The 12,062-nt window shown below is 53.8% G+C and overlaps 1 protein-coding gene across 14 annotated transcripts in view; it reads left to right on the top strand.

Moving 5' to 3' along the window:
• EXD3 (exonuclease 3'-5' domain containing 3) overlaps nucleotides 1–12,062 on the top strand; it is a 347,824-nt gene that overhangs the window by 152,640 nt on the left and 183,122 nt on the right. For all 14 annotated transcript variants that reach the window (XM_014570610.4, XM_006117367.5, XM_025181796.3 and 11 more), the window contains 2 exons: nucleotides 6,104–6,270; nucleotides 11,147–11,288. In XM_014570610.4, the coding sequence (XP_014426096.3) occupies nucleotides 6,104–6,270; nucleotides 11,147–11,288 (309 nt within the window). The remainder of the gene's footprint in view (nucleotides 1–6,103; nucleotides 6,271–11,146; nucleotides 11,289–12,062) is intronic.

Here is a 12,062-nt window from a genome sequence, read left to right as displayed (position 1 = left end):
CTGGTGGAATAAAAAGGAGAAGTTGCAACCCAAGTCTTGGTCCTTAACATCAGTTGCTATTTTTTCATAGACTGCCAGTGACAGGAGTCAGTGCCACCGGGCAAGTATTTTCTCTTCATTATTTTATTTAAGCATTTTGAAGAATTTTCAAAATAGAAGGTTGCATCCTGTGGGAATCTCCTATTAGCATATTCTCTAGCCAGGTCTCCAAACAACCTGAAACAAGAAAAGGGAACCACACCCTGGCTAATACACGTGTGAATTTAATGCCTCTTCTGTTCTCTGGATTCCACATTCTTTCATCCTGCAAAAAAGAAAGCTCTTCCTAGGTGACTCTGACTCTTCCATCAGTAGGGGCTGGACACCCCTCCCCCCAAGCTGTCATGTCAGTGGGTGTGGTGGAGATGGACTGAAGACACAATAGGGCCCTCAGGCATTCCACAAATAGCATATCTAGTATACAGTACACAGAGCCTGATCAGGCATGTAAAATAGGCTACCCAACATAGTCAGTGAAGCAGGGATTTAAATATCCCTGGCTTCATTAAAATAAAAATGGCCGCTGAACTGTGCTGGCTCCGCTGATCGTTGGCACAGCGCGCGAATCAAGACACGGATCAGTCGACAAGGGAAGTCTTTGTCGACTGCTCCTTTATGCCTTGTGAAACGAGGTTTACAGGAGCGGTCGACAAAGGCTTCCCTTGTCGACCGATCCGCGTCTTGACTCCCATGCTGTGCCGACAGCTGAGCCGGCACAGTGTGGCGGCCATTTTTGTTTTAATGAAGCAGGGGATATTTAAATCCCGGCTTCATTGACTATGTCGGGTAGCCTATTTTACATGCCTCTGTTAGCAAGACAAGTTGAAGTGAGAATCCGAAGACTGAATAAATGCTAAGAATGAAGGGAATTTGGTCTGTGGGGGACCTTAGAAACAATCCATGAAGCACAAAATTAACTTCTTTGACCAACAGAGAGAAGAGTTGAATTGATTGTACCTGAAAATGTGCAGATGTGTTGAATAGGATAATGGTCAGAATGAGAAAAGGTTCCTTATTCAGATACTGTCAGTGGAATGCTGTAGCTTAAATGTCACCTGAATTCAAGGGTTATTTACCATGTGTCACAAGAGTGTCAGGGCAGTGTAAGAACAGACTCTTTATTCTTTGGGAGTCAAGATCCCTTTTTGAAAGGGCTCCTGGATTTGTCAGCAGATGACTGCTGAAGGATGCAGGACCCTGGGCTAGTGTGATTCTTGGCCTCATAATCTGGTGACTGATCCCAGAGCCTGGGGAAGCTGGGCTCTGGTGGGCTACGGTGCCTGAAGAGAAAGGAGGCTGCTGCAAACACTCAAGTGCTGCTCTGTTCTCCAGGGGATCAGGACCAAGAGAGTCTGCAAATTGAGGAGTACCAGCGCCAACCAGGAGCACCCTCAGCGTTTGATTTAGTGGGTCCTTACTAGACCCACTAAATCAAATGCCAGAAGATCTGTCTCCAGCACAGAGAGGCTTCGGGCAAATGATTTCCTCATCTATCTTTGTTCCCCCCTTTGTGAAATAATGATACTAATGGTGGACCTGCCTCAGAGGGGCTCTGAGAATGCCTCAGGGTAATTACAAAGGGCTTTGAAGATGTGAAATTCTGGCTCTGTGCTGGAAGGTACATGCTGCTGGTCCTATTGCCAACAGCAAAACATGTGCCAGTGTGAAGGCTTCTCTGAGCAGCAAATGCCCTGCAAGGAGCCACGCAGCAGCAGAGTTCATGCTTCCTTCTCGTCGCTCCCCAAGCAGGGAGACTAACCTGAATGAATGATACTGGAGGCTTCTTCATTTACCCCCAGCATCATGCTGATGGACAGTGCGGCCACTCTTACTCTTGCAGCTGTTTCTGGAATGACTTTGCCATACACCGATGCCGTCAGTTCCTGCTGTACTAGGTCTCGGCTGTGACCGTGTGTGTGATTTGTGATGGCAAGAGGTAAAGAAACAAACGCTGTTGAAAGCAGCTGGAAGGAGCAGGTTGGCCAGTTTGTGTTGCAAGTCCTTTCCTTGGGCTCAGACGAGTCATTTACTCAGGTAATTAATTTATTATTTGAGGTCTGAAAAAGTCTGGCTAACTCCCCCATCTCCTTCGTGTCCAGCCTCACCCAGTGTTGGAATGCCCCTTCAAGACCTCTTGTGGCTGAATGAACTGCTGCTGATACGCACCCCGGAGGGGAGAATGATTTATAGTATGTGAGTGTCAAGACTTCTGGGGCTTATTTAGTCAGACCAGTCCTGTGGTGCTTTGCTGATCACTGGTCCCAGTAAGGTCCAGAGATTCCAGAGCCATTTTGGCATCCAGTGTTCTGGTGGCCCGAGGTGAGGGGAAGCCCCGAATGGCAACACTAGCAGGAAGTAGCTCGTGTTCTCTGAACAGAGTCATGCCGAACTGGACACCAGGCAGAGGAGGGGAAAAGGCCAGCCCGGATTCTGTAAAGGGAGGACGGTAAAAATAGCTCCGACTGTTTTGCCAGTGAGCCCTTTCCAGTGTGTTTGTGCAACGTCACTTTCTATAAGTTAAACCTGTTGTTATGGGGTGAACTTTGCTCTGCAGCTCTTGGAAACACAATGCTAAGCAGGGTCTCCTTGGCCACAGAGAGCAGGCGTCTTCCAGTATGTGACCTGCAAGCCTCACTGGATTGAATCCCAGATTGTTGGTGGGCTAGGGAATTTGGGGCGGTGTCTGTGGAGTGAGGTAGGGTGATACATCTAGGGCTCTGAAAGGCATGTCAATATGCCTTGCTGCTGATCTGTAGTTTTCTCGTGCTTGGAGGAAGAGCAGAGCAGGGTGCTGTTGGCATGAATCACAACAGACCCATTGTAGTGTGGTTTGCTAGTAGACCCCTGGGAAAATACCTATTTTCTCTTCAAAAGTTTTCATTTACAGAAACCGCAATATGTGTGTAATGGCAGACGTCATCCAGGAGGTGCGTTCCCATCTCTGTCAACTCATGTGCGGGGCTGTGGACAGAGCACCCCAATTATCGCCTCCTGTAAGGGGTTTCTTTTGCCAGCCTTTTCTCTCTGTGTAATTAAAAGCTTCAGGGGGTAGCCGAGTTAGTCTGTAACAGGAAAAACTTGAAAAACAACAAATAGCCTAGTAACACCTTAAAGACTAACAAAACCTGGAGATGGGATCATGAGTTTTCATGGGAACAGTGGGTTGCGCCCACGAATGCTCATGATATCATCTCCATGGTTTTTTAGTCTTTAAGGTGCTACTAGAATATTTGTTGTTTTCCAAGATTTCCTTTATGGAATTGTGAGTTGTGCAGCAAGTACTTGTTTTTCTGCTGACCTCCATTTCACGCAGATTCTAACTGTAATCTCGCTGAGGACATTTACCTTCTCTCAAGAGCCCCTGACTGTTGTGGCTAACAGATTAATTCTGTTATTAAAAAAAATTCTCGTCCCTCTCAGATATAAGTTGCTGTATTAAGCACTGACTGTGTGCAGTGTGAAGGCAATCCCTGCTCCAGAGAGCTTGCACTGCACAAGATGGACAGAGAGGTGACAGGGCAAACCCCGAGGAAGGGCTGACTTTGTATTCTGACTGGGTTATTCATTCGTCACCTCTGGGAAGGACTTGGAGGGAGGGTAAGGAAGTGGCTTGTCACACCAGACAGGGGAGCAAGTCCGGTCTTCCTCAGGAAAGTGACTTTACTGCTTTCCTGAAGCAGGAGCCCACGGCCCAAGGGGCAGTGGAAGGTGGCACAGAGATGGGAGCTGGACGGTGCATTCGGGCTGGCATGCCTAGGAGGCAGGTGGGGGGGGGGGGAATTATTACAAGGAGAGAAATCAGAAAAAGGAGTAGCTAGGAGGCCACAGAAATCATCGCTTTATGATAGGGTTGGCTTTGTGTGTGATGAATAGGAGCAGATCCAGGAGATACCCGGGTCTGTGGAAGGTCTCCCATCTCGTCAGTGGGTGCTGGAACTGGCCCTGGGGAGGCTAGTCCCGCTGGGTTCATTGCTGCTCTTTCCAGCTTATTGTAAAGGGTTATTCTCTTCCTTACGGTCTATCGTGGCCCCACATCCCTTGCCAAGCAGTGCTCCCTCTCCAGCACCTGTGACCCCACTGCTCGTTTCCCTCCCACATCCTGCCCTTGTCTGATTCCCTCCCTCCTGTCTGCACGAACATGCAGATCTTCCAGAGAGACTTGCAAGACCTGCTGTCACTCACTCCTCCTCCATCACTCTCCCCGCTCTGGCTCCTTTCTCTCAGGGCAGACCCTGAATTTCCTTCCCTTCTCATCTCCCCGCCTGCCCCTCCCATTTGGGACATTAAAATGCGATAAGTAACCACAGAACTGCTGGACATTTCAGCATTTCTCTGGTTACACACGGGGCGGCAGCCAGCTCCCCGCACATGCCTGCGTGTCACCATGACGGTTAACCAGTGAGGCCAGGCATTGGTTAACCATGCGCATGGCTACACTTGCACATCCCTACCCCCGTCTCCTGTCCCTCCCACCTGCTGCTCCCATCTCCCGTCTTGCTTCTGTCTCTTCCCAGATGTCTCCCCTTCACCGTGGCAACAGGGCTGAAAATAAAGATGCTCTGCTGAGAACAAAATGGTTCGCCACTTGGCAGAGCCCTGGAAATGCCTCATTAGAGCTTAGTCTGTGATGGCTGCGGTGAGGCTGGCTTCATGCAACTCTCTAGCCTAACGCTGGGTGCCCCCCGCAGACCCGGTCCCTCCCAGCCAGCCACAGCCTCCTTTACCTCTCTGTGGTTTTCTCTTTTCTTTTCTTCCTTCGGGCTGTCAGCAGATTTATTTCCTGGTCTGAGCAGGCGGGTCTGTCAAGAGAACGTCTCACCTTTCCCTGCTGAAAGCATCTCAAGAATGAGGCCCGATGGCCCCAGCTGCATTCCACATGCTCAGACTTTGTTTGCACAAGTCCAGTGTGAAAAAGCAAGGTGCAGAGAATCCTTGGGATGAAATCGGACCCTACCCATGCAGTTGAGGTGCAGCCTTGCGGCTGGGCAGGGATCTCTGCTGTATGTGCAGAAGGAACATCCAACTTCTTTACAAAATGGGTGTGTGTGTTTAGTCCCTGTGGCCATGTCTACACCAGAAAGGGGTTGCCCGGTTAGCTGCAGCATTTATTGGCAACACGGTTCCTTTGCTGGGGCAGCTTATTCCCATTCCCCAAACAAAATAAGCTCTCCGGGCAAAAGGGTTTTTCAGAACACAGGGCCGTTTTCTGGCTTTGCTATAGGTTGGACTTCCCTCGCTCGGCACCCTCGGGATCTGGCCAGTCCCGAACGAGGGGATTTGCCGGACCGGGGGGGGACCCTCCCAACATACCCTGTTCTGTACTGCTGCCCCTGGCTAGGGCTCCAACTAGCACCGCTGCTGCCTGCCTGGCTGTGGCTGCTGCCAGGGCCAAGCTTTGCCGCTGCCACTCCTTCCCTCAGCTTAACAGCTCTGGGGCCACGGCCCGAGTTCCACTGCCGGGCCCCCACTACTGCCTGGCTGCAGGGGCCAGTGCTTCCTGCTGTACTGTCCGCCCCTCTGTGCCCTGCTTCCCAGCTGAGCCTCTGCACCCGCTCCCCCCGCCGCTCCTACCCTGTGGCCTGCCTCCCTGTCCCTGGGCTCTGTGATCTTGCTGGGCCAGAGTGGCCTGGTTTAGGAGGTGCAGGCTGTATTTGTTCGGGGCTCATCTTACTGACAGACATCGCCATGGTGACAGAGCCCGGACCAGGCCAGTAGGGTATGGCCATTTGTACAGTGGTTTTGCTCTTTATGACCCGCATGTCTGCACCACTGAGGAGAGCAGGCCGTGCATGTAGCATCACCACCCTAAGGATGCCTTTCCACTGATGTTCTCTGTGGTACTGGTGCTAGACGCCAAAGGCCTTTCCCTCAGGAAGGCGGTGGCTCCTGCAGAGCAAGTGCACGGTGATCAGTAGCTTTTCTCTCCCTCTTCTGCTAAGCAGCAGGGAATCCGTGCAGGATGCCCCTTGCTGAGCACGGGGGTTTCTCTCTGGGGGCCCCATGCATGGAAATGTGTAGGATGGAACCTGCACCAGCAGATCATGTTCCTCTTGCTTTCTTGCAGAACACAGTCGGGGAGACTCGATGGCTACAAGAACAGCTCATCCGACTCCTAATCAGCCACTGCGATCTGAACACAGCTGCTAGGTGGGCTCTCCGCTATAACTTGCCTGAGCAGACCCTGCCTCGTGGAGTGGCTGATGAACTTCAGAAACTCCACATCCAGGAGAGGTAAATACTCATGAGTTACACCAGCTTCCATTATGCCTGTGACCCTCTGGCCCCAGAGCGATGGGATTTGGGAGGCACAAAGGTGTCTTAACGTGCCCTCAGGAGGAGAGTTCTGTGTTTGACCCGTAGAGACCCAGCACAGAGTCTCAGCCACCTGTGAGTAAGTTGGACTGTTCAGCTCGTGCAGAGAGATCCCGACTTGCAGAGACGCTGCCTGTGGATAGATGGTTGTCTGAGCTCCTGGAGCTGTTCAGTTAAATCCACAGCATGGAGTTGAAAGCACCACACTTTCTGGAGAATTCATATTCAAATAGCGGAGGGGCTGCTTAGTTTAATGTTCCTCCTCTTTTTGCTTCTTTCTTGAATCTTGCTTTTCCTTCTTGGCTCCTGTCTCTGAGTCTTTTCTAGCCCCTTACTTCAGGCAGTGATGTGAGCTGTTTCTGCATAGGAAATCCACAGCAGGGGAAGAGGAAGCGAAGCACAAATGACAAAGAACCAGACTCTTCTCCATCGAGCGTTTGCTGATGTCTCTCCCGAGTGGGCGTGTGCACCGGACGCTCTCCCCAGCAGTACCCAGCCAGTCGGCCTCGGTGCCCCCGGAATTGCACCTTCCAGGCAGTGCATATCGGGCCCTGCTGATCGGCTGCCTCTTCACTCCCTTCCTATCGCCAGTGACAGTCCTTGAGCTGAGGGTCTCTTGCCTCAGCAGGCGGGTCTCCTGTTGTAGATACATGGGACCTAGCTAGCGTTTGGGTCCCTCCAGCCTCAGTTCGTTCCCCTCTTGGGCTCAGGGTATGCTCCATCCCAAGGGTTCAACTGTGCAGGACCTGCCCCAAGCCCCTGCCAAAGGGAGGTCCCCGCAGCTCCTGTCTACCTTGCATGGAGAGGCATGTCCCACAGGCCGTGGTGGGACCTCCTAGGGGTTCTGCACTGGAACTGGAAAAGAAAGGGACTCAGCAGCTCTCCATCCCCGCCTGGCTCCGGGCCAGCAGGACGCGCACCCAGCACCTCTCTGCAGAGCACACTGGCCTCCGTTAGAGAACCTGTGCAGAGGGACCCTGGCCACCGTCGCTCCTGGGTCCCGAAACCTGCAGCGGCAGCCAAGCACCTCTGGCTAGAGGCACAAGAGCAGTGAGAGAGGGCGTGCGCCTGCGGTGGAGCAGCCAGGACTGACAGGGCTAGCGAGGTGCCAGGGGCCCATCTCACACCAGTGACTTCCGACCTGCAGAGGGGTCCATCGAATCCAGGGCTGGGGGACGATCCTATGAGAGTGTCCCCAGACACATCCAGGGTGGCCGGGGACCTGGTGGCCAATGTAGTCCCCTCCCGGGAGGGATAGCCCTCCGGCATTGCAAGACACAGCGCTGTCCAGTGGCAGCCCTCAGTGATGTGGCACCATTTTCCATCCTGGCAGCACCGTCTCCCTCCCCACACCAGGGTCTCCACACTCAGAGTCCTGGCAGTCAAGGTGCAGCCGGCTGTAGAGAGACAGCCAGTCACACCCTCCCATGGAGCTGTGCCCTGCAGACAGGCAGGGCTTGCTCAGGCCACCTGAACCCCGTGGGTGTACCATCAGGCTCACAGGTGGCAGTTTCGGAAGGGCCTGACCCTCCACATGCCCAGGACCGTCTCCCACCCTGCGGCACTGAGACAGCTTCCGACCTCAGAGCAGAGCCCAGTCTGGATGCTGGCACCGGCACCACCTGTGGCACTGAACACCAAGGTGCTGGGCAGGACACTAGCAGGGAGCCAGAGGCTCAGGAGAGCATCTTCTCCTGACGAGGCAGGGGCGTGGTCATCTTCAGTGCCGCCCCCCCATCCACAATAGAGCCCACCAGGAGCTATTGCACGGGGTGCCTCAAAACAAGGAGCTAAGGCAAGGAGCTGGTCGAGTCAGGAGACCCCAGGTAGACATCTTAGCCCCTGAGGGCCCTCGGGGTAGCATTACCCCTCAGAAACCATTCAGGCCACCACAGAGACCTCGTAGCAGACTCCTGTCTCTGTCCCACTGCGAAGTGAGTTTCCTTCCTCCTGGAGGCTGTTCACTCATCCACAGCCAGCATCACTGGTGATAGCAGCTGCGAAGGAGCCGGGCAGCAGGGCCCAGCCGCAAAATCCACGGACTCAAAGGAGGAGGAGGAGAAGGCATCCTGCATCCGGGGCTCTCGCGTCAGACTGCTAACCAGCCAGCAGCCTTGAGCTGGTATCACTCATTTTGCTGAGTGCCATGATTGCTGCAGACTCTAGGTCAGAGTTCTCAGCTGTGACGGAGGAGGCCAAGGAAGTGCACGGACCTCCTTACGGGCCACACTGGATGCGGTGAACTCAGCCATACGAACCGTATCCTCCGCTGCAACCATGAGGAGAAGTTCAGGGCTCCAAGTGTTGGGCCTTCTACAGAGGGGCAGCAGACAATACAAGACCTGCTGTCTTTGGAGGAGACAGACTACAAGCTCCATAGCCTAGAAGAGAATTCCAGGGAACATTGAACTTCAAGCTCCTTCTACCAAGAGGAAGGTTTTAATCTCCAACCTCCTCCATGTTTCTGCCTCCCCCTGCCTAGACTTTCTAGGAAGTGGGGCAGGGGTGTGTCGAAGCAAAAACACGCTCCTCTCTGTTTAGGCGGCTAACAACTGATTTGCTTTATTAATCAGTAAAGCAAAGTGAGCCAAACGTGGTCCCAGCAAAGCCGGGCCCAGTAAGGCTGCTAATACAATCAATCCTAGTATCTTTGTACCCTTAGCCAAACAGTCTGACGTCAGGGCATCCAATTACAGAAATCCTCAATTAATTTTGGAAAAACAAAGCCTTATCAACAAGATGGCGGACAGGTACGAGGGAGTACATCTCCTGTCCCAACCAGCCCAATTAACACATCCCAATAGCCCATCCTGTAGGCCTCTTCTCCCGGGGTGACAGAAAGTTCACTCTGGTCTACGTGCCAGAGAGAAAAGCTGAAATGGTTTCTGATATACAAGATGGCTTCTAGCTAAACATAAAATAGCTTCTACAGGTGGCAGATGCAAATGCCCCCATCCACCAGCTGGCCAAGGCCAGGGCTCAGCAAGGCAGTCTCTGGCCCCAAACATGCCTTTGAAGGTGTGCCTGGGGGCAACACACCAGTCCAGTCACCAGATCCTTCCTCTTGTTTTCTGAACCGTCTGTCTCATGTCTATGGTTCGTGGGCCCCCTCAGACTACTGGCTTCTCAGCATGGTAAATTGTGTCCAGTTCTGCCCCTCCACTCCCTCCCTCTTGCCCCCCTCATTCACCACAAAAAGCAGCCGGCCTTGCACGTGGAGTCTCCTGGGCTGCATATGGGTATCATTCCTGCAGCTGCTAGCCTCTGGGGAGGGAGACAGATAAGCTAGCAGCTAGCAAAGGGCCCAGAGCCCAGTGGAAAGGGGAGCACAGCAGCTGTGCTCAGAAGACACTAAAGGCTCTCTGCACCTCAGTCTTTCCACCTGCAAAATGGGGATAAGAATCCATCATGTTGAAGTACTTTGCAGTCCATGGTGCCCTAGATCCAAATGCAGCCGCTTCTCTTTTCTTAGCAATTGAAATAGTCTAGCAGCAGGTTCCCACAGACTGCAGTCATGCTGCAGGGAAAAAAAGATGGTATCACAGTGCGAATGATGCCATCACCTCTGCTGCTGGTCACACCACATGCCATTCTTGAGCTGTGCAGATCAGAATATTCCCGGGACATGAGATTTCACACCCTCATTAAATATTTTACACAAATATTGACTTCGCGGTGCACACACACACTGTCTGCGAGGGAATGTTTGCACAGCATCAAGCTGCTATGCTACAAAATTAGTCACACCATCCCCAAAACACAAGGTTAGTAAATATTTTCTCAAATAATAAATGGTTTAAAGTCTCTGTGGGAAAGAGACTAGCCAGAAATTCATGATACGTACAAAATAGCTGGTTTTTCTTACTCTTACTTTCCTCCAATTGCATCATGTGGATGGGACAGAAGAGAAAAGCTCAAGCTATTTCAAGAGCCTCTGTTGTATGAGGAACCAAACTTGTGCTGTGTAAGATACTGTTCTGGGAGATCAGTGATAACTTGTAGCACCCATTTCTGCAGGTGTCTCCTTCAGTGCCCAGGTGAAGGCTCTCACATAACGCCTCTCTGGGACGTGGCAGTCACACAGGTGGAGATCTTCTGAGACTTTGGCTAGTCTCTGTCCCCAAAGTGCAGGGCAGTGGGGAGTTGTGTGAAAGACTTCCAGGGTTTTGTGCCTGCTGGCTCCAAGGAACAGAGGGAAGAGCAGGTGTAGCGGCTGAACAGGAAAGGGCTGGGGGAGGATGGCAGAGGATGGAGAGGTCAGTGAAGCCTTTATGAGCCTTTGAATGGCCCCTGCAGGTGGAAGCCTGTGATCCTTCGCTGGTTCCCGTCTCATGAGAGTCCCAAAGCTCGGGTTTGGGTCCTGGGCAGGTCAGAGTGGCCTGTCCGCGTGCATGGGCCACACAAGCTAGCAGGTTCCTGGCTTTGTGGTGAGGGGACGGGCGTCCTTACAAAGTGCTGGCCTGGGTCACATCCCTTCTGGAGACGGCAGTGTGAGTAATGCATGGTGGGAGGGGTGGGCTTGGGTGGCTTTTCCAAGCCGCAGTGGATGCATTGCTGATGAAATGAACTTGTGCGCCAAGCTTCTATCTCTGCCTCTCCTGTGCTGGACGCTCTTGCGGTGCTTGGGGGGCGGAGACGCTGGGTCAAGGCTGGTGGAACAGAGAAAGAGGCGGCCACGGAGAGGTTGGAAAAGGTGAGGAGAAGGGAGGCTGGGGAGAGGGCTCCAGGACTTTCTGACTGGCCCTGACCTCCTAGGGTAGCCCGTTGAAAAGCTGCTGCCTGTTGTTCTGTGCAGAGTAGAAGATGCTGGGAGCAGACTGGATGATTGTGCAGAAGATAGAAAGGAGGGTTATTACCAGCTCCCCGTCCCTAGGGAGAACATTCACTTCCTGCAGACACGGGAAGAGATGCTGAGGTGGATGGAGAAGGTGCTGCAGGTGAGTCCCTCGCTGCTGGTGGCTTTGTACACGGGCTGTGACCGTCCTCATCGAATGTCAGCGTGTGCCCGGAGCAGCGGGCCTGGCACTTCGGTAGGAAATCCCTGAGGCCTGTGACCTTGGCGATTCACTGGAATAGCTGTTGTGAAACAGGCTAGCAGGAAAACTTCCCATGGGACACTTTATCCTGGATAAAAGCTGCTTTATTCACAGTGCCCAGTGCACGTCCAAAGCCAAAGTGGTTATTCTTCAGTCCAGTCAGTCTTAGGACAGAGCAGCCTGCCCGGCCCTGGAGCTGTTCCCCCCCCGGAGCAGCCTGCCCGGCCCTGGAGCTGTTCCCCCCCCGGAGCAGCCTGCCCGGCCCTGGAGCTGTTCCCCCCCCGGAGCTGCCTGCCTGGCCCTGGAGCTGTTCCCCCCCCCGGAGCAGCCTGCCCGGCCCCGGAGCTGCCTGCCCTTTCTCCCCCCGCCCCCGGAGCAGCCTGCCCGGCCCTGGAGCTGTTCCCTCCCCCCCCCCGGAGCAGCCTGCCCGGCCCCAGAGTTGTTCTCCCCCCGCCCCCGGAGCTGCCTGCCCGGCCCTTGAGCTGTTCCCCCCCAGAGCTGTTCCCCCCCGGAGCAGCCTGCCCGGCCCTGGAGCTGTTCCCCCCCCGGAGCAGCCTGCCCGGCCCTGGAGCTGTTCCCCCCCCGGAGCAGCCTGCCCGGCCCTGGAGCTGTTCCCCCCCGGAGCAGCCTCCCCCCCCCCGGAGCAGCCTGCCCGGCCCCGGAGCTGTTGTTCTC

The sequence above is a fragment of the Pelodiscus sinensis genome, chromosome 23 (genome assembly GCF_052426305.1).
Source record: "Pelodiscus sinensis isolate ZL-2025 chromosome 23, ASM5242630v1, whole genome shotgun sequence".
Lineage (NCBI taxonomy): Eukaryota > Metazoa > Chordata > Testudines > Trionychidae > Pelodiscus > Pelodiscus sinensis.
Note: the sequence above shows the minus strand (reverse complement) of the source record. Positions and strands in the feature narration are given on the sequence as shown.